Here is a 22,452-nt window from a genome sequence, read left to right as displayed (position 1 = left end):
AGCACTAGAGAGAAGGTCCTGAGTGGACGGTCGCTGGTGACACACACACACATGACAAATCGCTTGTTGCACAGACATATTAAAATGAATGTTACTGGTTGCAACTCCTCTACCTCTCCGATGGTCCTCCCTTTAGTCTTAGCCAACATGTGTTTCTGTGCTTGTGCGTTTGTTAAAAATCAGAGTTGAAGATTGAGGACACATCTTCTCAGCACCCATAATGAACACAGTAGTCGCTTTTCCATTGACCCTCAAATTACATGTATATAACTTGCGCATAAAAATTTGCCTAACGGAAAAACAACAATTTTGCCAAAACTCCTTTTTCGATAAAAAAGTTTTTGCATTTGCAAGAGGTGGTTTTTCTGGTGTAGCAAAACTGGTGTATCGCGCAAAACTGCTATGGAAAGACCTTTTTACGCAACTAGAGTCATGTGAACAAAAAAAAAGATGTTGATGGATGCTACAACAAGCGAAGAAAAAGAGTTTTAGAACAAACATGGTGCGGTGTGTGTGGACACACAATGAAACTGAATCATTTTTTAAATTTAGTTCGGGATAGAGTACTATAAATATACAAATCAATGTGATATTTATGTTTGTCGCCATGTTTATGGAATGACTTCTCAAGACATCTCACGATAATAAATAAACAAATCATCACATTTGTAATTTAATGGAAAAGCCGACATTACGCACTTCTGTTTTTTTGGCATTTAGTAAATATCGGTAAAGTTTTGTGCATATGTCCAATGGAAAAGCGACTAGTTTGGATGTAGATACGTTTCAATGAACTCCAGGTTTGTATCTTGACAACACGATACAAACATTTTATAAAGTGCATTTCCCGAGTATACAACTGAGAGAAATGGCAACTGGTTAAAATGCAGCCTTGTGGTTATGTAAGTGTCGTTCTCATGTGAGGGGAACTAAACTGGTTTTGGAAAAGCGACTAGTTTGGATGTAGATACGTTTCAATGAACTCCAGGTTTGTATCTTGACAACACGATACAAACATTTTATAAAGTGCATTTCCCGAGTATACAACTGAGAGAAATGGCAACTGGTTAAAATGCAGCCTTGTGGTTATGTAAGTGTCGTTCTCATGTGAGGGGAACTAAACTGGTTTTGGATGGACCGAATCAAAGGCTAAAAGTGTATGTGCAAATTTTGGGGTTTACAACACAATATCAATGTATGCGTTTTCCTTGTAGCACTCCATTTGACTTTCACAGGTATTATCAAAAGTTTTGTATTACCAGAAATTTCAGCTTTTAAAAGTTTGATTATTCTCAGAGGTATGTGATATATTGGGGCATTATAAGGATTTTCAGAGTAATTCAAAAGCTGAACATGACTTTTTTGTTAATGTTGCTCTGACAAATAATTGTAATCAACACCATGTTGCAAAGAATTTGGATTGTAAATCACTGTAATTAACCAGACTGTGTAATGTCAGTCTCTCTCTCTTAATTACATTTTTTTTGTGCGATGTTATTTTTGAAAGCTCCCAACAAATATTGTTTTTTCCTGAACATTTTAAAGAGTTACATTAGAAAAGGTTTTTGAAAAAGTTGAAAAAAAAAAAGAAAAAATTGCAATGGTAGTTGAGGTGGTTTTTGACATTTTTGGAAAATAATTAATCACGCTTAATGGGAGATGATACACTTTTTTCCAGCTGTTGTTAGACATACGGGTTAATAAACGGCTACAGACTTAATCTTATCCAAACTGAATACTGTGCCCTGTTGCAGAAGATAAAAAGCTGGAAAACCACCAAATACCTACAAACTTACAGGCGGAGCCATTGTGGATTTGGTATTACTTCAACTCCTCACACCTCACCTCTCCAAAGAGTGACTATTGGGGAATAAATGTGTGTTGCTTGTTTCATTTTCCTGTTTAATGCTAAAGCTGGACCAACGCTTGACAGGATTCATGACGAGGACTAAACTACAATGGCTGCCACTGTAAATGTATGATTTGTATAACAGCTTAGTATTTTCACCAGATGAAAGAAGTGTTCCTTCTTCTATGTAAAACTACAGCAATTATCATTAATAGTGAATACCAATAACATCATAGTCTTAATAATAATATAATAATAATAAAAAAACAATCTAAACATCGACAGAGGAAAAACTAGCAATAATAATGTAACTTCCTCTGTAGAAATCAAACAAATCCAATCCAAAATTGTAAGCCAAGAGTGCCTAGTGCAGTCACTAATGTACTGTAAACTGGTCTAGGACAGAGAAAGATAGATAGAGATAGATACAGACAGATTAGCTACTACTGTACAGTACGCCACAGACGACACACTCAAGGGTTCAACCTCCACACTTCAAATCCTTTCAGATACTGCTTTCTTTGTGCAGCATAACACAGTCTCAGTGTTAGTTTTGCCTTTGAGCCATAATTTGTGGCTATGGGAGATGGAGGGAGGGATATTTGTGCTAAGGTGCATCAAGAACCAGGATTCTGGTTTAATAAGGGCCATCGGCTTTCACAGATTTGTCACATTATGTTTTTTTGTTTGTTTGTTTGTTTTTTTTAGCCACAGAAAAAGTTTTTTCTTTTTTTTTTTTTTTTTTTTTTTTTTTTTACATTAGTGGTCCCAAAAGAGTTGCATGTTTAATCAAAAAGAATGGGCAAGAAGATTAGCATTTACTTTTGGTGGCTGCAGTTTTCTTTGGACAGAGCATGCATTTGTTTTGAGTCATGGTTTGCAGCTTGTTGCAGGTGGATACTGTAGACTGGACAACACAGCAGCTCCCCAAAGGTAAGGCCAAACAATTTCAATCCTTTGCAGTTAACGTTTTAAAACCCCCTCTCCCTTATGTCCATCAGTCAGTCAGACATGGGCTTATAACTCAAGGCATGCGTCTGCTGAATTTTAGTTGTCATCTTTCTACTGCAGAGTCAAGATGCATCTCCTTTCACTGCAATATTTTGGCTTTACCTCTGAAAAGCAGGAGGAAATACTACTGTTTCCTCCACTCTTCTACAAAAGTCTACAGTGGATATGTAGCCATATAATATCTGAGAGCAGGGTGTCTGTCATTTTGTTAGATTTTACCATAAAACTAGTAACCCATTTGCCAAAATAGATAGTTACCTTCCTTAAACCATGGATAATCCAAACCAAAACATTTCATTTTTACATTTCTAGATATGAATCAGGATTTGAACTTTGTGGAAGTTTGAGGAAAGGCAAAAGAAAAGTAGCCAATCCATATAGGAAAAATTCACTTGACATAGTTCTTATCCATGGATTATAGAAATGTGTAATTCAGGCAACTGTGTTGAAAAATCTTGCCTTTTGAAGCTCAAATAGCATTAAAAGACTTGCCAAAAATTCTCTTGAAAGAAAGGGAACATGCCTCTTAATACTTCCCTCTGGTTGATATGGTAAGAGTCCGATTTTAGGCCCATTCATGCTCACTTTATGCACATAAATAGGTTCGTTTGTTTCAAACAGTGTCAATTAACATACTGTCCGGATACCACAAAGAACAGTTTTTTAGAGGAAGTCAATAATAACAAACATGGCGATGACAGAGGAGGTTTTACTAATGCATCATAAATATGCCAGTAGTTTTTCACTAACTCATGCAGTCACTCTTTGAAAAGTTCCGCCATTTCTGGATATTATTCTCTTCAAATCTCAACACTGCCCCCCCCCAGTGGTTCCCATTGGTACTGCAGCATATTATCTGTAAACTCCCCGAGGATGGACAACACACTCCATCCGTATACGTCTTTACTGTGAACACGAATGGGCCTTTAAAGTTAACAAAGCTCTAAAAGTGTGCTTCCGTCTATCAGCACACCTCAGCTGAACCCAGTGGAACAGAGGAGGTGGAACCCTATGGCACAAGCCCTCAGATAGAAGTGGACCCTGTTTGGAGTATCACAGGAAAGGAGATTTCCCACAGACAGCCAAAAGTATCTGCTTTTAGTGATCTATGATCAGTGTTGAAGACTTTTTCTGTATTACACTGTGGCTACAAAAAGCTGTTTGATTCCAAGACTCGATAAAAACGTTCTCCGCCTTTTTGGAACAACAGCTGGTTATTTTTAAAAGTAGCTGGTAAAAACAAACAGACCCCACTTTTTACCAGCTTATGACCAGGAGGCTGGTGTTCGGTTGTCACTCTGTCTACAAACAAGACAAAAGTGGGAAAAGCATAGTCACATGGACGCTAAAATAGTACAAAAACAGCTCATGAGTAAATCAGAAATAGATTTGAAATGTGATTGCTACCCTCTTCAGAAAACCACCAACAGCTAACTACGTCCAAAGTATTCCTAAAAGATTTGAACGGGAACTTTTTTTCCTTAAAACCCTTATCAGTCCACCAGACAAACACACAGACAGATAGACAGAAAGCTAGCTAGCTTTAGAAGCGTTTCAGAGGACAGGAGATAGGAAAGGGCATCTCATGGAGAGCCCCCACTTCATTCCTTTACATCATGGTCTCCACGATAGTGTGGGTGGGGCCCTTCAGCGACAGGCCCTTGTTCCCGTTGGGGTCCAGTGGGTAGGTGAGGTCCTTGGGGCCGCGATGGTCCGCAGGACGGGAGCTGGCCCCACCACGGACTGGGGCTGCCACTGCCTTAATCCTCTGCAGGAAGGAAAGAAGGATGGATGAGGATTTAACTGTAATCTGAACCATCTCATGCACCATATTCACATGGCGGCCGTTTTCCACTGATACTATGGTCAATGTGGGAAACTCAAATATTGTTATTTAACAACATGGTACTGCTCAACTTGTATAAACGTTAAGAATTTTGCAAATTGGTATTATTTTACCTCCTCCAGATTTATCAGCAGTAACAATCGTTTTTTTAAAGTTAAACAGCATATTTGACAATGCATTAACTACTGTTACAGCTAACATAAGCTAGCTAACATTATCATTTTATAGGGATGTCATTCTTAACCTAATTGACAGCACCATCAAAGTGTTTTCCAATGACTTCATTGGGAGGAAAATGACAGCAAGACAGGTAGATATATTTCAGAAATATATATGTAATGTGTTGTATCATATCATTCAACAATATCATTCGGTAATGTTAGCTAGCAAGTGGCTACATGCTATCATTAGCCGTTGCCTTAACAGTAGCTAAAAGGTGATGTTGAAATATGGTCCAATGTCCCTTCAGACTGTCTTTTCAGTTGCTGATCACTTGGAAAGTGATACAAAGATAATGTTTTTTCTGCGTTTATATGACTTTAACACATAAGTGGGACAGAGGAAAATGGCGGCCGTATGAAAATGATGATATTCATAGCATGGTATGAAAACCATACAAAAGAATGAAGTATTCAGTATTCAACAATAATATTTAAGACTGAATATTTAAGATCTAGTGTTCTCTTCATCTTTGAAGGGGATGGAAAAAGAAAAGTGGAGGTGCAGCTACAAATGTAATTGAGTGAAACCAAGTTGCTTGGATACACTCAACCTCTGTAAAGCGTAAATGTTGATAGGTAAGCAGCCAAAGCGCCATCGACAGAATGACCTTTAACGTCACTCACCTCAATGAGCGGCCCATCAGATCGAATGATCTTGATGACGACCACCATGGGGATGCAGATCATGGAGGCCAAGGCCAGAGTCCAACCCACTCCGATAGCCCAGTCAGGATACTCGTAGACCTTGTTGTACGTCAATGGCTTGTATTTGACCAAGGAGAAAATAAAGCAGCCCTGTGGAGAAGAACAAGTAGAACATATTACATTACACCCCAATGATTCAAGAGTTTGATGGATTAGATTTGTTGAATTTTGACAAGGAAATATTAATACAAATACTTTCAAGTAAAAGAAGCAAAGTTTCCAAATGATGCTCAGAAATGTAAGGTCCTTATCGTATAAGGTCCTTACTATAGAAGGTCCTTACCATGCACAATAAAGGAGTGATAACAGTCCAGCTCCATTTCATCCAAGGATTTGGTCTGTAGCCAATCATGTCCTCAAGCGCATCATAGAAATTATCAACGCCTGCAAGAACAACCCATATTTTTATTGACTTATATTACAACCTTTGTCAAAATGACTCCATAGCTACTTAAGGTATAAAGAACTGTATGCTAAATAGAGTAGAAAATACAGAAGGTTTGCATCTGCATTATCAGGAAATCAAGAGTTGTGCAGTGGAAACATGATCGAATGGGTTCCAATTGATCTGAATGAATAAGGAAATGGCTCTGATTGGATAGACCTCCAGTTTCTAAATGGACTTTGCAGTTATATTGTTATATGTCTTATCCATTTATTCTAAAAGTAGATGCTTGTTAACAGAGACAGATGGACACAGCATTACATTCACTGTATGCATTACACTGGTACTTGTGGACACTGTTGTTTTGTTATCTTTGTATGCACACTGAAAGCAGGAAGTTCATCAGTCAGCTCATAAAGTATGCATTCTACGGTTTACTGTTACACCAAAGAACTTGACAGGAAATGAAAATGAATACATAGTATAATCCCACCCATGCAGATACAGACACAGATCAGCTTTATTTGTCACAAAAAGGAAATTAGTTTTCTGAAAATAAAAGCCAAACTACTTCAGCACCATTTTGAACTGAAAATGCACCAAAGTTTTTTATTGGTATGAAGAGAAAGCTAATTTTTGTTCAATGTAAGTGTTTATCCTCTAACACACTGTCTAGTTGTTCTACTCACCATAAACCCAGGCAACAGCTATACATTCAAAGAATGCCACCCACAGAAGGCACACACCGCTGGCTGCATAGTAATCGAACAGCTGGAAAACATACATGCCACCCTGCAGAGAGGACACAGAAGGAAACAGAACTGTCAAATACTCTGCAGACAAGGTTTACAACAGAGATTTAATGGTTCTTTCTTTAACATAAAAGAAAATAGAGGATAAATCTACTGTCAAATGTTCACAGAGAGATATCACCACAAATCACCACATTTGAGAAAAAACAAAAAACAAAAACATCTTATATCCATGCCTATTCAAACAGTAAGATCTGCTGAGTAGATTTATTGATCATTGATTTTTGCTGCAGTGAAAAGGAAAAAAAAAACTTTACAGTGTATTTCAGGTTATATTCCTTTTTAAACTAATGCAGTTTTATGCCCCTTGATCTTCCTGCTTTTTTTTGTTTTTGTAAGGTCTAACAGTGTGTCGGTTTCATGTAATGTCTAAATTTTCCATTTAGTTTGTCTGAGAATGGAGCAATTTATCAGACATGTTTAAAAATATATGAAAATGAACATTTTCAAGTTAAAGTGTGGATCGCTTGTCCACTTCAAGGTTTAGCTGTCAGTTCTGACAGCTCAGTGAACAGACATTTTGCAGCATAAGACTAATTTTATCACTTAAAGAAAAAAAAAAAAAAAAAAGAACTCACTACTCACAGAATTTCCATGTACACGGTGCAACCACACAACACACCAGTCCAATGATTGGCTGCTTGCCTGTAAGTCTTAGCATTTCTAAGAGTTTTGAAGATTAATCACTAATTAAGGCCATTTTTTTTTTTCAGAATGAACTCAATGCCCTTTAAGACTTCTTAAGTATCCTCGTGCCAGACTGTTTGTGTGCACATGTCTCTGTGTGCTCACGTGTGTGTGAGAAGTGTTTTAACAATCATGGGAATCCTAAAGTTGAACCAGGCCACCACAACCATAAAAAGATGTTGCCATGGGAACAATGAGAGTGAAGGGGAGGGAGGGAAGGAGGGAGAGTTGGATAGAAATAGAATGACAGTGAAAAGGGAGGGATGTGTGAGAACACAGGATGGAAGAGGGGATGGAAGTATGACTGTCATCAGAGAACAGCTGCTCTCAGACATTTGTGCTCCTCCTTTTAACCAAACAGAACTAGAATTGTGACAGTTCCATAAATCACAAGTGAAAACATACCAGTGTTTTGTGTTCTGAGATTCAGGCCTGGTACCACACAGCAAATTAAACATGTGAAACATCAGATAAGTTTGACAGAAACAGAACTGAAGTGAGAGGGCATAAGCAACGACAGTGAGGCTGTTTACATGAGCACAAAAATCCGATAACTGGGGGTAATCAGATAATTGTAATGATCAGATATTATACATTTACATGCACTTCACAAATGCCACAACAGTAAACCCTGTTCGATGTTTCAGTCCATTATCGGAGTTCGTATGAACACAGTGATGGTAGAATCAAACTTCCTATTACTGTCTTCCACTCGGGATTGACTACATTGCCTCTGTTTTCTATGATTTAATTGTGTTTACACATGTTCAGATGTAAAAGAAAACCAACAGATTAACCTATAACCCAATGCAGGAAGACATCAGAGAGAATATAATCAGATTATTGCCATTATCACATAAAACATATCAGATTTTTCTGTTTACAAGACCACTTGAATAATCTGAAAACTCCAGAAATCAGATGATAATCAGAGTATCATGCTACATTCAGACAGCAGGTCTTAATGCACAATTCAGATTTTTTTGTGCTCATTCATATTACACTTTAAATGCAACTTCTGTCACTTTTTGAGTATAAACTGAATGTGACCCTGAAGTGACCCACATGCACAAAAGCGATCCTGATGTAATAAATGACCATGCAGGCACGCACTGTGTTTACAGAAGTAAATATGGAGGCATCTCATCTCGGAGGAGAATTGTGATGTTCATCACATTTCAATGATGTAAAGGTCAGATAAATGCGACCTGGCCGTTCAGACTGAAGTCACACTGCAAAATATCAGATATGTAATGGATTTAGGACCACATATGAAAGTGGCCTGGGTTGGATTTGAAAAAATTAGATTTGTGCTGTTCAAACTGTCTTTAACAGATTGGGTACAGGTCACATATGGGCAAAAAAAATCAGATTTGGGCCACATTTGCCTGCAGTCTGAACGTAGCCTTAGTGTGAATATAAACAGACTTAGTGTCTGAGCAAAGTGAAAGCAGAGTAACCTACATGAATGCACGAAGCAGAGTACAGAATATAATACAGAGTGTGTCAGCTTTGGCATTTTAGCTCAAGTCGGGGTTAGAAGTCACCGATCCTCTCTGTTAATCAGACTTTGTAATGAGATGTTTCAGCATTTTCACTTAATTAAAGAGGTCTGAATTGATTCTTCATACCGACGCTCTCTAGATTATTTATATGTCATCGTTTCCTGGGTTGTATTCATCTGGTGTTGATGGAATTTGGACAGTAAAGACAGTATTTTTGGCATTTGGCTGTAACTCCATGTAATCTTTATCTTCTCTGTCTGAAACTCAGACCTTTCTGAGATACGATTAGAAAAGGGTCAGAATGTTTTGACTGATAAATCACATCAGCCTCCTCTCAGTAAGATGCACCATCATTCATGTCCTCCAATCATCACTTGGACAAAAGATTCAGGAGGGCCAACATACTGAATTCATTCAGTTGCACATATCGATTTAATTTTCAGTGTGAGAAGGTTCTGTTGAAAGATTCATGGAGGACAAATATCACAGGTTTCATTTATATGCTGCAGCACAGAGAAAGAATAAACGTAGGTAATTTGGAAAAGTCTAGAGACCTTAGTCTATCTGGAGGTCACAATAGTATATCCTGAGGACTAAGATGCTCAAAGTCACTTTATATTTTTAGTTATACAGCATCTATTTTTTCACTTTTACTTCCAACACAAAGTCCAGGGTGCTCGAACAAAACCCAGAGTAAAATGTGATTTGTATATGAGTATGGGCAATGAGATAAAAACTGAATTTTTTTAGCATCTTTACTTGGAAAACTAAGGTCAACCCAAGAATAACTGTAGGACGTGGGTCTGACATGGGTCAGACATGGTGCATACAAGGCCTTGTTTCCCACCAGGGAACAAGATTATGGAATTTGGACATGAACAGTGCATCATCAACAGACAACTACCTGAGAAGTTACATTAACCCATGAAGACCCAAAACTCCACCGATGACCAAAATCCTCTACTGATCTAAACTGTTTAATACCTGTTGATCCAATAATCCTATCAATACATGTAAATAACTGGTGTAAAGTACAGTTTGTCATCTTTTCGTGGTCATCAGATATGACCCATTTGGACGTTCAGAGGCTCTGTAGTGAACATGGAAACACCGTCATCTTCTACAATATTGATTCACCAGTAAAACCCATGGAGGTGGATCAATGACAGTGGATGGACACACTGGGTCTATGTTCAGTTAATGACGTATTTTACTAAAAGTCACATTTTCTTCAGTTTTTTCTGTTTCTGATATAATGACCTCAGCACCCCCACTCTCAGCTTTCTCCTTCCAAACACCCCCTGGCTTTGTCCCAGTACCACCCCCCTTGAGAAACACTGATGACAGTACATTAAATATAGGAAAATACCTAATTTATACTTAAAATTCAAAATACAGAGCATAATATTAGAATACATGGTGATAAATCAGTTAAGAAACGTTAAACGTAGAGAAAAAAATCATTTGGGAACTGCCACAACAGTAGTACTGGGGGTTTTTTTTTGGGTTAAGGAAGGGAAAAGATGAGCAAGAGGAGAAAGACAAGAGGTGGGAGTAAATGTTGAGAAACAGACATGATACAGAAATAGAGGAGGAGAAAAATAAAGCAAAGTCTTGTCTCCCATTAATACCAGACCAAGGACGTTCTCATGACTTGACAGTATAAATAGACTTCAACGTCTCCCCAGGGACACTTTTAACAGTCTGAACGCTGTTGTTCCTGGTTTACTGAACCACAGGTCCAGACCATAAAGAGGTTTTAACGTCTGTGTATTAATCCTGTCTGCAGATCAGATTTTTGGTCAAACACAATGGATTTATGTGTGGTTCTGAATTAGAAAACCATGTTTTTATTCACTACTATCTCATCCTTTTCAAGCAAACATACTGCATAGCAAAGTTTTTAAAATATTTACTTATTTAGAAAATATTCCAACTTTTCCAAGTATACAATTTTATCAGTTTTAATCTTTAACCTCTAAATATTCACCTGTTTGATTGGAATGCATGCCATGTTTAAAATTATGTTTATACGTTTGGCTTGTATCTCAAAAGACAATCTAGACGACATTTCAAATAAGGCCACATATATGCATTTTGGTCTCAGACTTCTGCTCCAAACTAACCCTATCCTTAGCTTAGCATTGTTTGACCCTAACTGTGTTCAAGTTAGTTTCCAATCCCACTTCGATCATGTTCAGTGTGTTGTTGTTGTTACCTTGGTAACCATGGTAAGACCAAGCAGGTAGCTGATGCAGCAGATGATAGCGATGAAGATCTCTCTGCGGTAACCCTTCCTTAGGAAGGACGGATACAGATCCACCAGTGATGTGATCTGCCCTTCCACCTCCACAAACTGCACAAAGACAGTGACGCTGATGTTACTGAGGTATTACTCAAAAAGGAAGGACTATGAGACAACAAGGGTTAAAAAATACTAAAAAACAGTCTTCTAAAAACATCCAACCTTCCTGTCAGTGTATTGTATACTACACCACTCATTCTATGACTTTACTTTTACTTCTGTTTAATTAGTGCATTTTATGGTTATTGCTTATTTTATGTGCCATTTTATTGCTGCTGTAATTGCTCTTATCTTTATGATTTTCACATTTCCTGTCTGTTGATTTGACCTCCTAAAATACATTGTAAATCTCATCTTGGAAAGGCACTCTATAAATAAAATTAATCATAATTATATTTTAATTAACATTATAAATGTTAAAATAATTATAATTTTGCCGACAAAGAAAAACACTGTTTTTTTGCATAACAAGAAAACATGAACTTACAGCTCTTTTTATAGAAATACAACACTTTGACTTTTATCTAACAGTATTCGTTTCAAAAGCATGACTCTCACTTGTTCACCAGTATAACCACAACATCTTTATCTAGTATCATCAATAACCTTCCTTAAAACTACTGGAGTTTGTATTTTGGCTGTCATCATTTTGGAGCCAGAAGTAACCATATTTAGACATATGTGCAATAGTGGAAGAATATGAGAGATAATGTGTGAGTTGATGCTAAAAACTAGCTAACATGGTACAAAAGTTACCTTCAGGAGAACTTTGCGTAACATTCCTGTTGCTGCAACTTATTACACACAACAACAGTGAAGCTGTCTGAAGGAAAAAAACACTATGTTTTATTCAATAGACAGACTCTCTAAAAACCCTGTCACCAAACCATGAAGAAAATATTTCTAGAGTGAAGATCTGTTTAAGTCTATGGGAGTCATTATGTTTTGAAGCCAGTGTCTAGTGGCCAACCATGGTATTGCACTTCAATACACTGATTGACTACACAAGTGTTTCTGTTTAGTTATAAAATCTTTATTGACAGGGTAGAGCTGGTAATGGCTACAAACTCCTTCTGCAGGTAAATGACTTTTCATGTTTGTCTTGAAAACGATGCGATCTTCACAGTCGCTGAATAATTTAAACTGAACTCAGAAATAAATGTGGAACATCGGTACAGCTGTCAGTCCACAGCCACACTCCTACCACTTAGACCAGGGGGGCCAAACATACGGCCCGTGGGCCAAAAGTGGCCCGTGAAAAGGTCCAATCCGGCCACTGGGATGAGTTTATGAAATTCAACAATGAAGGTATTAACAATGTTACTATCAATAGTGTCAAAATCGTGTTTGTTCAGGGGCCACATACAGACCAATATGATCAGACTATTAAATAATAGCATAATAACCTATAAATAATAACAGCTCCAAAGTTTCTTCTTTGTAAAATGAGAAAAAAGTTAAATTATATGAAAATATTTACATTTACAAGCTATCCTGTCACAATAAAATGTGAATAATCTGAACAAATATGAAAAACATGAAATGTCTTTAACAACATAATAGATCCACTGCGATCTGTAAGTTTAGTTAATAATAAGCTGAGACATAATATTGTTAAAATTGCAACTATTTTTCTCAATAAACATTAAGTTGTACATGGTTGTTCAGGTTATTCACATTTTTGTAATGTAATTTTACATTTTTCACCCTAAACCAAGAGAAAAATTTGGCGTTGTCATTATTTATATGATATTATATAATTATTTTACTGATCCAGCCCATTTGAGATCATATTGGACTGTATGTGGCCCCTGAAATAAAATGAGTTTGACACCCCTGACTTGTGACTTGGACTTTCAGTTAAGTGGCAGAATGTGACAGCCGTGAGTGTTTACGAATGTGTTGTTATCGCTTCCTTAAGATGCAGCTGACCATGTGTGAACATTCCCACTCACCTGACTGTCGAGGCCAAGCAGCAGCAGCATAATAAAGAAGAGGATCGCCCAGAGTGTAGGAAAAGGCATCATGGTTATAGCTTTGGGGTAGGCAATGAACGCCAGGCCTGGACCTGCAGAGGACGGGGTTTATGGGGAGGGGGGAGAGCAAACAGAGAGAGGTGTGGGGGAGGGGAGACATTAGTATCATATGATAAGCTCATCTGATCTGCACTCCAGTGGGAACGAAAGGCCCCGAAAGACAGAGAAACAGACCAGATACAGAGACAAGAGCAAACCTGGCTTACACTAGTAGAAATGTGTCTGCGCTTTTGGAATGTCTTTACACAAAACTATGATCCGTCAGTAAAAAAGTGTGTTTGCTACATGTTTACTCACCTGTTTTATCAAATATTACTAAAGAGACGTTATCAAGACCATGTGTTAAGTGTACGTGGAACAGTTTAATACTTTAATTATGATAAGTTACTAAGCATGTGAATATTGTAATGATAAACACTTCAAATATAATATGGAACTAAGCTGACTCTGAACATTAAGGACTCTGTGGAAGTAAGTCATGAGACATTCTGAAGCATATTATAAATGCGCACATACAGTAGCTGATTGAAACTAGTGCTGTGAGGAGGTTAAAAAAAGACAGAAGACCACTGTGAACATTGCAGAACAAGTACATTGAGAGAAATATATTAAATATTTAAGCTGCTAAATATCTGCCTATTTCACTTTGCAGGGTAGATGAAAAAGGTACACCAAGTGCATCTTTAAAAAACTAAACTCTTTAAAAAACTAAACTAAACTTTAAAAAAGTAAAAAGTAAAAAAATAAAAAATAAAAAAAAAAGTGTAAAAAAAGTACATCAGAACCTATTTCACTCGAGTCATTTTGCATCTGTGACCCCTTCATCTTCTCTAGGGGAATGCAAAATGACAATGGCAAAACAGCGGCACCTTCAAACTACGATACCAATATCTATGAAATAATTTGTTCTGATTTTATGTTAATGCTAAATATAAAGTGAACCATAAACCAGAGCTAAAAGAAACAAGAAAGCAGCCGTAACCACAAAACAGTACAGCAGCTAATGACAAAACTGTCAATGTTTTTTTGTTTAAGTTTTATCTTCTTTTTTTTGCAAATTATGACAAGGCATCCAACCAAACACCGCGTTGACTCCAGTCCCATTCCCTGGGAGGGAAAAACTAGCACAAAATGTAACAAGATCCTCATTACACAGGCAGATTTGTCAATACTGGACTGTAAAAAAAAGTATCACACATCACATATTAAGTTTTGATGTACACCCCCCCTCCCCCCCCTTCTTCTAAAACTTGAGTCAGCAGAACCCTCAGCATGTGTGCTTACATTGCACAGTGAAAATCATGCTGTGTCTGCAGCCGGTGTAATATTTCATGCAGATCAAAAATGTTCTTCCAAATCAAGCAGCAGTTAAAGCAGACTTACTTGCCATCCAAACTTCCTTATCTTTCATGGCTTTTAAATGTATTTTGTTTCTTCCTCTATTCCAGTACAAGGCCACAGTGCTCCTGGCTGTCAATAGTGGCTCTCAAATTGATCATTTCAAATTGCGCGAATAGAACTTGTGTATAAAAATTTGCTAAAAGAAAAAAAAGACAATTTTGCCAAAATTCTTGTTTTTGCAATTGCAAGAGGTGTTTTTTCGGGTGTAGCGAAATTGGTATATCATGCAAAACTGCAATGGAAAGATCTTTTTGCGCAACTAGAGTCACGTGAACAAAAAAAATGGATGTTACAACAAGCGAAGAAGAAGAGTTTTAAAACAAACGTGTAGACACGAGGAAACCGCATAATTTTTGAATTTAGTACGAGACAGAGGGGTAACGAGCATTCTAGATTCAAAACAACAGATATTTATGTTTGTCGCCATGTTTATGGAATGACTTATCATGACATTTCATGATAATAAATAAACAAATCATCGCATTTTTGAGTTAATGGAAAAGCCGACATTACACACTTCTATTTTTTCAACATTTAGCAAATATCGGTAAAGTTTTGCACATATGTCCAATGGAAAAGCGACTATTGACATTTGTATGTATAACTAAACTTCATAGCTTTCTGGGAAAGCAGGCTTCATTCGTGTCTACCTTTTTCTTTTTTTTTTTAACTTGTGGAGCAATACTCAACTTTCCAACATAAATCTTTGATAGATGGCCTGTCAGCAAATGCACAAAATTCAAAATCTCTATAAAATGTCTTAATTTTGATGGTTGTTGAGGGCACCATCAGATTGTTATTCACTTTTTGTAACCCAATGAGAAAAAGGTATCCATCTATCTGTGGCCGTTGCTTTGACATCAAGGATGTGAACTAGAGCATTGAAGGTTTCTGTAGTTATACTAATGCTACAAAATCTAATCTGAAGATAGCCATTAAAGTTGAAGCATGTAAAAGCATGCGAGTACATCCAAAAATACATGGACAATTCAACATTCCAAACAACCCCTTCAGCCCAGCTCTACAAAAATGCCCTGTGGGCGTTTTAACACCTTTGGATTGAAGTCGATCATCTTATCTGCGTTGGGATTTGAAAACAAGCATAATGTAACTGCACATTTTGAGGGATTGCAGTAAAAAAAGGCACAATTTCATTTCAAAACACAAAAAAGCAGAGCCTCACAGAATACCTGCACACTTATGACGTGCTAATATAAACCCTATAAGCGGAATAGAAAAGATCTTGGAAGTTTTTGATGCACTAAAGGTGAGGCAAGGTCTTCTTTAATACCTTTTAAAGACATATCACACATTTCTCCAATAAAAACAAAAAACCTCCTGGTTCTTTTTAGCCACAAAGCATTCAGTATAAGAAATACCCCGTAACCCAGTATGTCACTGAAATACAGCGTAACCACAGCAATAGTAACATCAGGACATGGAGACAAAAAGGAAATCAGAAGCAAAACTCTAAGGTTTTCAAGATGGCATACTGGCACAAGATGCACATTAGTTCTTTCTGTGTTTTACATCTAACTCCTAACAACAAAACAGACGTCCCGACAACACTCCCCTGTCTCAGTCAAATCCATCAGCCTGCTGTTCACATTGTAGCAAAGGAATCACACATGATCGGACTTTTTCCTGTAGTTTGTCAAGGAGTGTTTGATTGCGGAAACTTCCATATTTCGATGCCGTCATTTGTAAAAGGATCAGGAAATCCGTTTAATTCCAAATTCCAATTATATTGAGCGTATTTCCTTTAGGGTTTTGTTGCTGTTTTTCTTTGAATTTACTGTAGTTTAATTAATTAACCAGGAAGCAGCGCCCACCATCACTGCCGCCTTTTCAGAACCCTCGTACCTGACTCTGCCACATCAGCAATGTCCACCCCTTGCTCTTGTGCCATGAAGCCCAGGACGGAAAATATTGCGAAGCCAGACACAAAACTGGTACCACTGTTGAGGGCTCCCAGCAGCAAACAGTCCCTATGTCACACATATGTCATGAGGAGGATTTGTTAATGAACACACAAGGATCCCGTCATCCCTCTCTGTCCCCTACCGCTAACCCGCTCCCCAAAAACTGACGCCTCACCTGTAGCAGTTGTATTTATACTTGTTGTAGCTCCCCAAGGACGTCATGGCACCCAAACAGATGGCGTAAGAGAAGAAGATCTGGGTGCCGGCGTCGATCCACACCTGTTGGGTAAAAGGGAAAACAGCGGGGACAGAAAGGCTGAGGTCTGCTGATGATGGGAAGTACAGAGGCAGATGTAATGTACAGACAAACTAGAGGGGAGACACTTTGTGTTTGATATCATTATCCTCATATCATAATTGCAGAAGTCATCCATTATATGAACAAAAGTATGTGGACAAATTGAATTCAGGTGTTTCTTTTCTAAAAGGGGTCTGGGATACAAAACAATAATGACAAATGTCATAATATAGTTTTATATTGGGATAAATATCATATTGATTATTAATATTGATGTTTCTATGTCAAAGGAATTATGCTATGAGGCTAACGATATGAATGTTGAATAAAGAAGTCAAGAGCTGCATTATCCCTGGATTCCACTGGTCTAACTCTGAAATGGTTTAGGTCAACAGTTAAATGGTTTTAAGTTTTTGTCTGACATATTTTCAACTGGCTGTAGTAAACAGATGAAACTAAAAATGCAGTTGTGGATTTCAGCCAAAGGAATACACCCTCATCCTCACCTATGGTGGCAAAAACCATTCTGGGCTTTTTAGTTACTCAGAAGTTAGTTTGACTGTTAATGCCACTGATAATGCCGCTACTACTATAAAATGGAGAAAAAGAAAAGAGGAAGTCCATTTGGAACTACTGTGGAAACATGGCTGACTCCATGGTGTTCTGCTTTGAACACTGACCATGTGTTCTACCAAACGTACATGGGACTAAAGACAAAAGATTCCATTATGGCTAGTTTAACTGTTGATGACAACATAATAGGTAATCTGCTGCTAATGACCTTAAGCTTCATGTGTATCACTGTGAGCCAATCATCACATATTTATGACAGTCTTGTTGAACAGAAAACTGGACTTCTTGGCTGTTTGGTTATTTATACCTGTGGTTTTGAAGACATAAAGAAGAAAAGAGATACAAAAAAAAATCTATCCGTGTTTGCTCCACAGTTCAGCTACATGACAGACTGTTGAGCTCCTATAAATAGGCTGCGACTGTCGCAACACCTCAAACTGTCATTTGTGTCCCAAATGATCATTTAGTTCAAGTTAGATCATATCAGGTGGCATCACAGTTTTCTGGTTTTAGTCTTTGCTAAATTTAGTATATGGATAAGATGTTAGAGGTCATCTGATTGTTATGGAACCAACAGTTTTCACAAAATGTTTTTTTATATGAGAAACTGAGCCACTTCTCCTGAAAAAATCCATTCAGATGTTACACCTAAAGATTGGAGTCTTTTGTCTTTAGTCAGAAAATGATTTGCTCTACGTGGTTTGTGAGTTTGCTTGTCTTGATCTGCTAACAATAGACAAGTCACAGTACAATGCAGTACTTTTCCTCCTTTTTAGACTGTGATGTCTCTGGTGGAAGTACACCCACTGTGAAGGGATGACATACTAAGATTCAGGCCCAATCCCAATTCACCCCTACATCCCCCCACTTACCACTACCCCTTGGCCCTTGCCCTTGACTCATCAAGAATCGGGACACCCCTACCCCTTCACGTGAACACGCAAAATGGAGGGGTAGGAGGTGAATTGGGATTCAACTCCCGACAACTTTACTGATAAAAGAACAGCAATTCAGCCGCACCCGGTCTAGTTCACACCCGCTACTTGAAACTCAAGAGACTTCATCCCAACCAATGGAATCCAAGGACTACATTCAGTCTCATCAAACTATTTGGCATCTGGTCTTGTTTCTTTTACAGAAAGTTTAGTTGGCTTGTTTTAGATCAGCATAAAACCCTAGGAGGATCCCGGTGATGCGTATGCTTCTTCAGAGGCAGTACCTACCTCTGGGTCCTTCAGGCGAGCCAGGTCAGGGTAAAGGTAGAACTTGATGCCTTCGGCAGCACCCGGCAGTGTTACACCGCGAATCAACAGTACAATGAGCATGACAAATGGGAACGTGGCTGTGATGTAGACCACCTAAGATAGATATCCAAAAAACAAGGTCAGAGATTACACAAAAAACTGTAAACCCTAGGTTTGTATTTTATACAGCAGAAGTTTAAATCCTTTTGAAGCTCATGGTTCAAACAGTCTCTCTTTGTAATAACTCATATTATTACAATATATTTTTGTTTGGCTATGTATTTAGTATTCTATAAGCCGTCACTGGCAGTTGGGTGCTTCTATGAAACTGGTCCCTAAAAACAGGGCAGAGGGGCTAAAAATTCAAACCAGATGTAGACTAATGTTATGGAGCAAGTTTGGAAGCACTTTATGTCTATTTTGAAAAATAAATATTAACTGAGATAAAAGAGAAATGATTTTTCAGATAAAACACATTTTTATATTATTTTTATTGGTAAATTTTGGAAATCGAATTAATTATGCAAGGCAGAGTGTTTCACAAAAATGACCGCTGTTGCAAAATCACTCACGATTTATATGAGTTTAAATGGGCAGGTTCCAGATGTAACACCAGTGGACACAATGGGTTACACACAAAACCTAGAATGAGACTGCTGATTCATGAAAAATCCACGTCTGGATTAGAAAAGCCACTAGGATTGTCAGCTTTAACACAGTGTCTTTATTTATAGCACTATATAAGACCATTTACAGCCATGTTTTCATGATAATGCATTGTCACCTAGGTAGCTTTTCCTGTCCAAATTTCGGTCCTATTTTTGGCCCCAGTCTTTCATTAAAAATTCATTAATTTTGGGATGGCTCAGAGCAAGAGTATAATTTTTTTTGCATTTATCTAAGATCATCTTTATGTACATCCTGGGGGAAATATGTCTCCATTTCTCTTTTATTATTGGGTCTAAAAAGCTGGCAAAGTGCCAGGTACCAAAATGAACCCAGTTTCATAGAAGCACCCAATTATAAGTGATAAATGTGCAAACCATGGAATGTTATTTTTGGCGTACAACAGGAAATGACCTCGGGCTGTCCTTTAAATCAATTGCAGTGCATCAGTATCTGTTGTTTGGAAAGCAGTGACCACATTTGGCCTTGCAGGATTGTGTTTATTACTTGGAGAAACCAGAAAGCATAAATCAAGCCAAACCAATCAATAAAGAGAGTTGAGGCTATAAAAAGAGCTGTCTGGGATTGATTGAGCTGTGGTCCCAAGGCAATATGTTGTTGTTATTGTTGTTGTTGCAGCTATTGAACATGGTCTGAAATGTTCCCCTTACACATTAATCTAAAGCTACATCACCTATGATACTGTACAGCAAAGCAGACCCCACAAAAACAAGACAGTAAGTGAATACTGTAGAGATGCAGAGTGGCCATTAATGTAAAATATTATCTGTCTCTGTTCTGTTTGTGTCTTTTGAATTCACACAGGCTTTATCCTGGAGCTCAGTTTGAACATAGAACTCTATTGTTCTCTAGAATCACATGAGCATCATCTTGTCATGGCTTCCAGCACTGATGATACATCTCTGATAACCTCTGCATCACAGAGAATACAACATAAAACTGATCAAAAAGGAAAAAGAGAATGTGAAGGTACCTTGCCAGTGGACTTGACTCCTTTCCAGATGCAGAAGAAGCAGATGACCCAAACAAGCAGCAAACACAGAGCCAGGTCCCATTTAATCGGACCGATCTCTTCGATTCCACTGGTGATACCAAGTACATTATGTCTGAAACACACAGGATACAGGCCTTGAAATTTGTCTGCTTGTTTTTGGTGCTCAGTCCCACTTCCTCACGTATCGATCAAATTATTGATTTTTATATGTGTGGAAAATAGTGTAAGAAGCTGTTAAGCATAATGTTCCTTTGTTAAAGTCGCAGGTTAGTACTTGAGAAATTACTGGTATTTAGGTAATGAGTAAAATCCTCCTTTGGCTTAGATATGACCCTGACTGAAGTTCAAAGTCCTGATGTCTTTGCCTATTTTTCTATTCATGCAGGTTCAGCGTTGACAAAAGGTTTACACTGTAGAGTATTTAACTTCCCTTTAACCATATAGCTCACATGATGAATTATTTGAAAGTTTAGTGTGGTTATGAAAGTGAGCTTCTGTGTGTGTTCTTATGTAACTCACTCCCAGAACTCGGTGACGGGGGAGGTGAAGTTGGAGGCGTTGGCAGCCACCCAAAGAGTTTTGTTCTTGCGGTAGGTGTCCTCAATGCAGTGACCGGTGTTCCACAGCTGATTACACTTGGCCCAGGGTAGCTCTGGCTGAAAACACTAAAAAAAAAAAAAAAAAAAAAAAAAAAGAACAACAGTTGGAGGTATCACACATCACCAGTTTATCACACCAACCACTGTTCAGAAAAAAAAAAAAATCACCATGGACTAATGTTACGATCAGGCAACACTCAAAGCTCTGGACCTGAAAAGAATACGCTTCAATCCAAAAGTACTGAGTGCACCAGCTGTTTAGTCTTCTTTGAAGACCATCCATCCTTTTAGATCTTATAGTGTATTAGACCTCCTTTATTGTGGTCTGTCCAAGCTCAAAAGGCACCTGTTTGGATTAATGTGGTACCATCAAAGGGCTTTGTGTGTTCTCTACCAGTTTTCAAAGACACTAAGGATCCTGCACAAAAGATGACAGGCAGCTCAGATTTTTAGCAAGAGGCATTAACACGAATACAAAACTATCTTCACCAGAATACTGGAAGGTATCAAAGCGTCTGTCTGTCTGTCTGTGTATTTGTACGGTTCTAAGAAATTGAGACATTTTTGACTGGCCAATTTGGTACCTACAGTTGAGGAATAGTCCCATCTCAACATTAAATATCTTTTTTCTTTAAAATTCCCTTTTTTAAAGCCAGGAGGGACTGATTTAATTCATGTTGTTAAGCACCTGCCAGGTGGAGGGACAGGAAGCAGCCTTGCATGTCAAGAGACAATGGGCGTGACCAGTGCTGTTTTAAAAGGGAAGTGGACTCTGTTTGTGTTTGTTTGTTTGTGTGTCTCGGGCATCACACAAAATCCCGAAAGAGCTGACTGCTTCAGTTTGGCATACTTATGTATTTTTGGTCAAGGAGGAGACTAGCAAAAACAGCAAGTTGATAGGACCAATATTTAGGGAGATATTAGCCATTTTGTAATACAATAGCCTTACAATTACGTTCCTATGCCCATGACGGTTGGTGGGAAGCGCAGTACCATGCTGCATGACAGGATATGAAGTTAAAAACAGAAACAACACATTTACTAACTTCAGTCTCTAGATATCAGTATTAATATATTAATTGTCGTTAAAATTTTAATGATTTACTAAAAAAATTTTATGTCAGTACTTTATAAAATGTGGACTACCATCTTTTCCCAAAAGTAAGCTCTCCCCAGCATAAAAACTACCACATCTAGAGCCTGTGGTTCCCCACAGGTCAACACACTAGTATTTACTATAATACTAAATCTGCACATGGTGAAGGGGCGTGTAGCTGTTCTGTGGCAACTTAAACTCCAAGCAGAGCCTAACTGTGACATCCCAGTCCAAAAAATATCCCAAACATAGCTTGGTTATTGTATCAATCCAAAT

General features: G+C 37.9%; 1 protein-coding gene across 1 annotated transcript in view; it reads right to left on the bottom strand.

The window, feature by feature from the left end:
• Window positions 1-1,530: 1,530 nt before the first annotated feature.
• The window catches only part of LOC115419589 (sodium- and chloride-dependent taurine transporter-like), a 43,198-nt gene continuing 22,276 nt past the window's right edge, over window positions 1,531-22,452 (bottom strand). Inside the window, exons 5-15 of the mRNA XM_030134475.1 lie at window positions 21,001-21,146; window positions 20,461-20,593; window positions 18,780-18,914; window positions 16,861-16,964; window positions 16,627-16,751; window positions 13,282-13,394; window positions 11,240-11,377; window positions 6,707-6,809; window positions 5,916-6,016; window positions 5,552-5,722; window positions 1,531-4,628 (exon numbers count right to left, since the gene is read on the bottom strand). Coding sequence (XP_029990335.1) covers window positions 4,470-4,628; window positions 5,552-5,722; window positions 5,916-6,016; window positions 6,707-6,809; window positions 11,240-11,377; window positions 13,282-13,394; window positions 16,627-16,751; window positions 16,861-16,964; window positions 18,780-18,914; window positions 20,461-20,593; window positions 21,001-21,146 — 1,428 coding nt within the window. The 3' untranslated portion in view covers window positions 1,531-4,469. The remainder of the gene's footprint in view (window positions 4,629-5,551; window positions 5,723-5,915; window positions 6,017-6,706; window positions 6,810-11,239; window positions 11,378-13,281; window positions 13,395-16,626; window positions 16,752-16,860; window positions 16,965-18,779; window positions 18,915-20,460; window positions 20,594-21,000; window positions 21,147-22,452) is intronic.

This window comes from Sphaeramia orbicularis, chromosome 5 (genome assembly GCF_902148855.1).
Source record: "Sphaeramia orbicularis chromosome 5, fSphaOr1.1, whole genome shotgun sequence".
Taxonomy (NCBI): domain Eukaryota; kingdom Metazoa; phylum Chordata; class Actinopteri; order Kurtiformes; family Apogonidae; genus Sphaeramia; species Sphaeramia orbicularis.
Note: the sequence above shows the minus strand (reverse complement) of the source record. Positions and strands in the feature narration are given on the sequence as shown.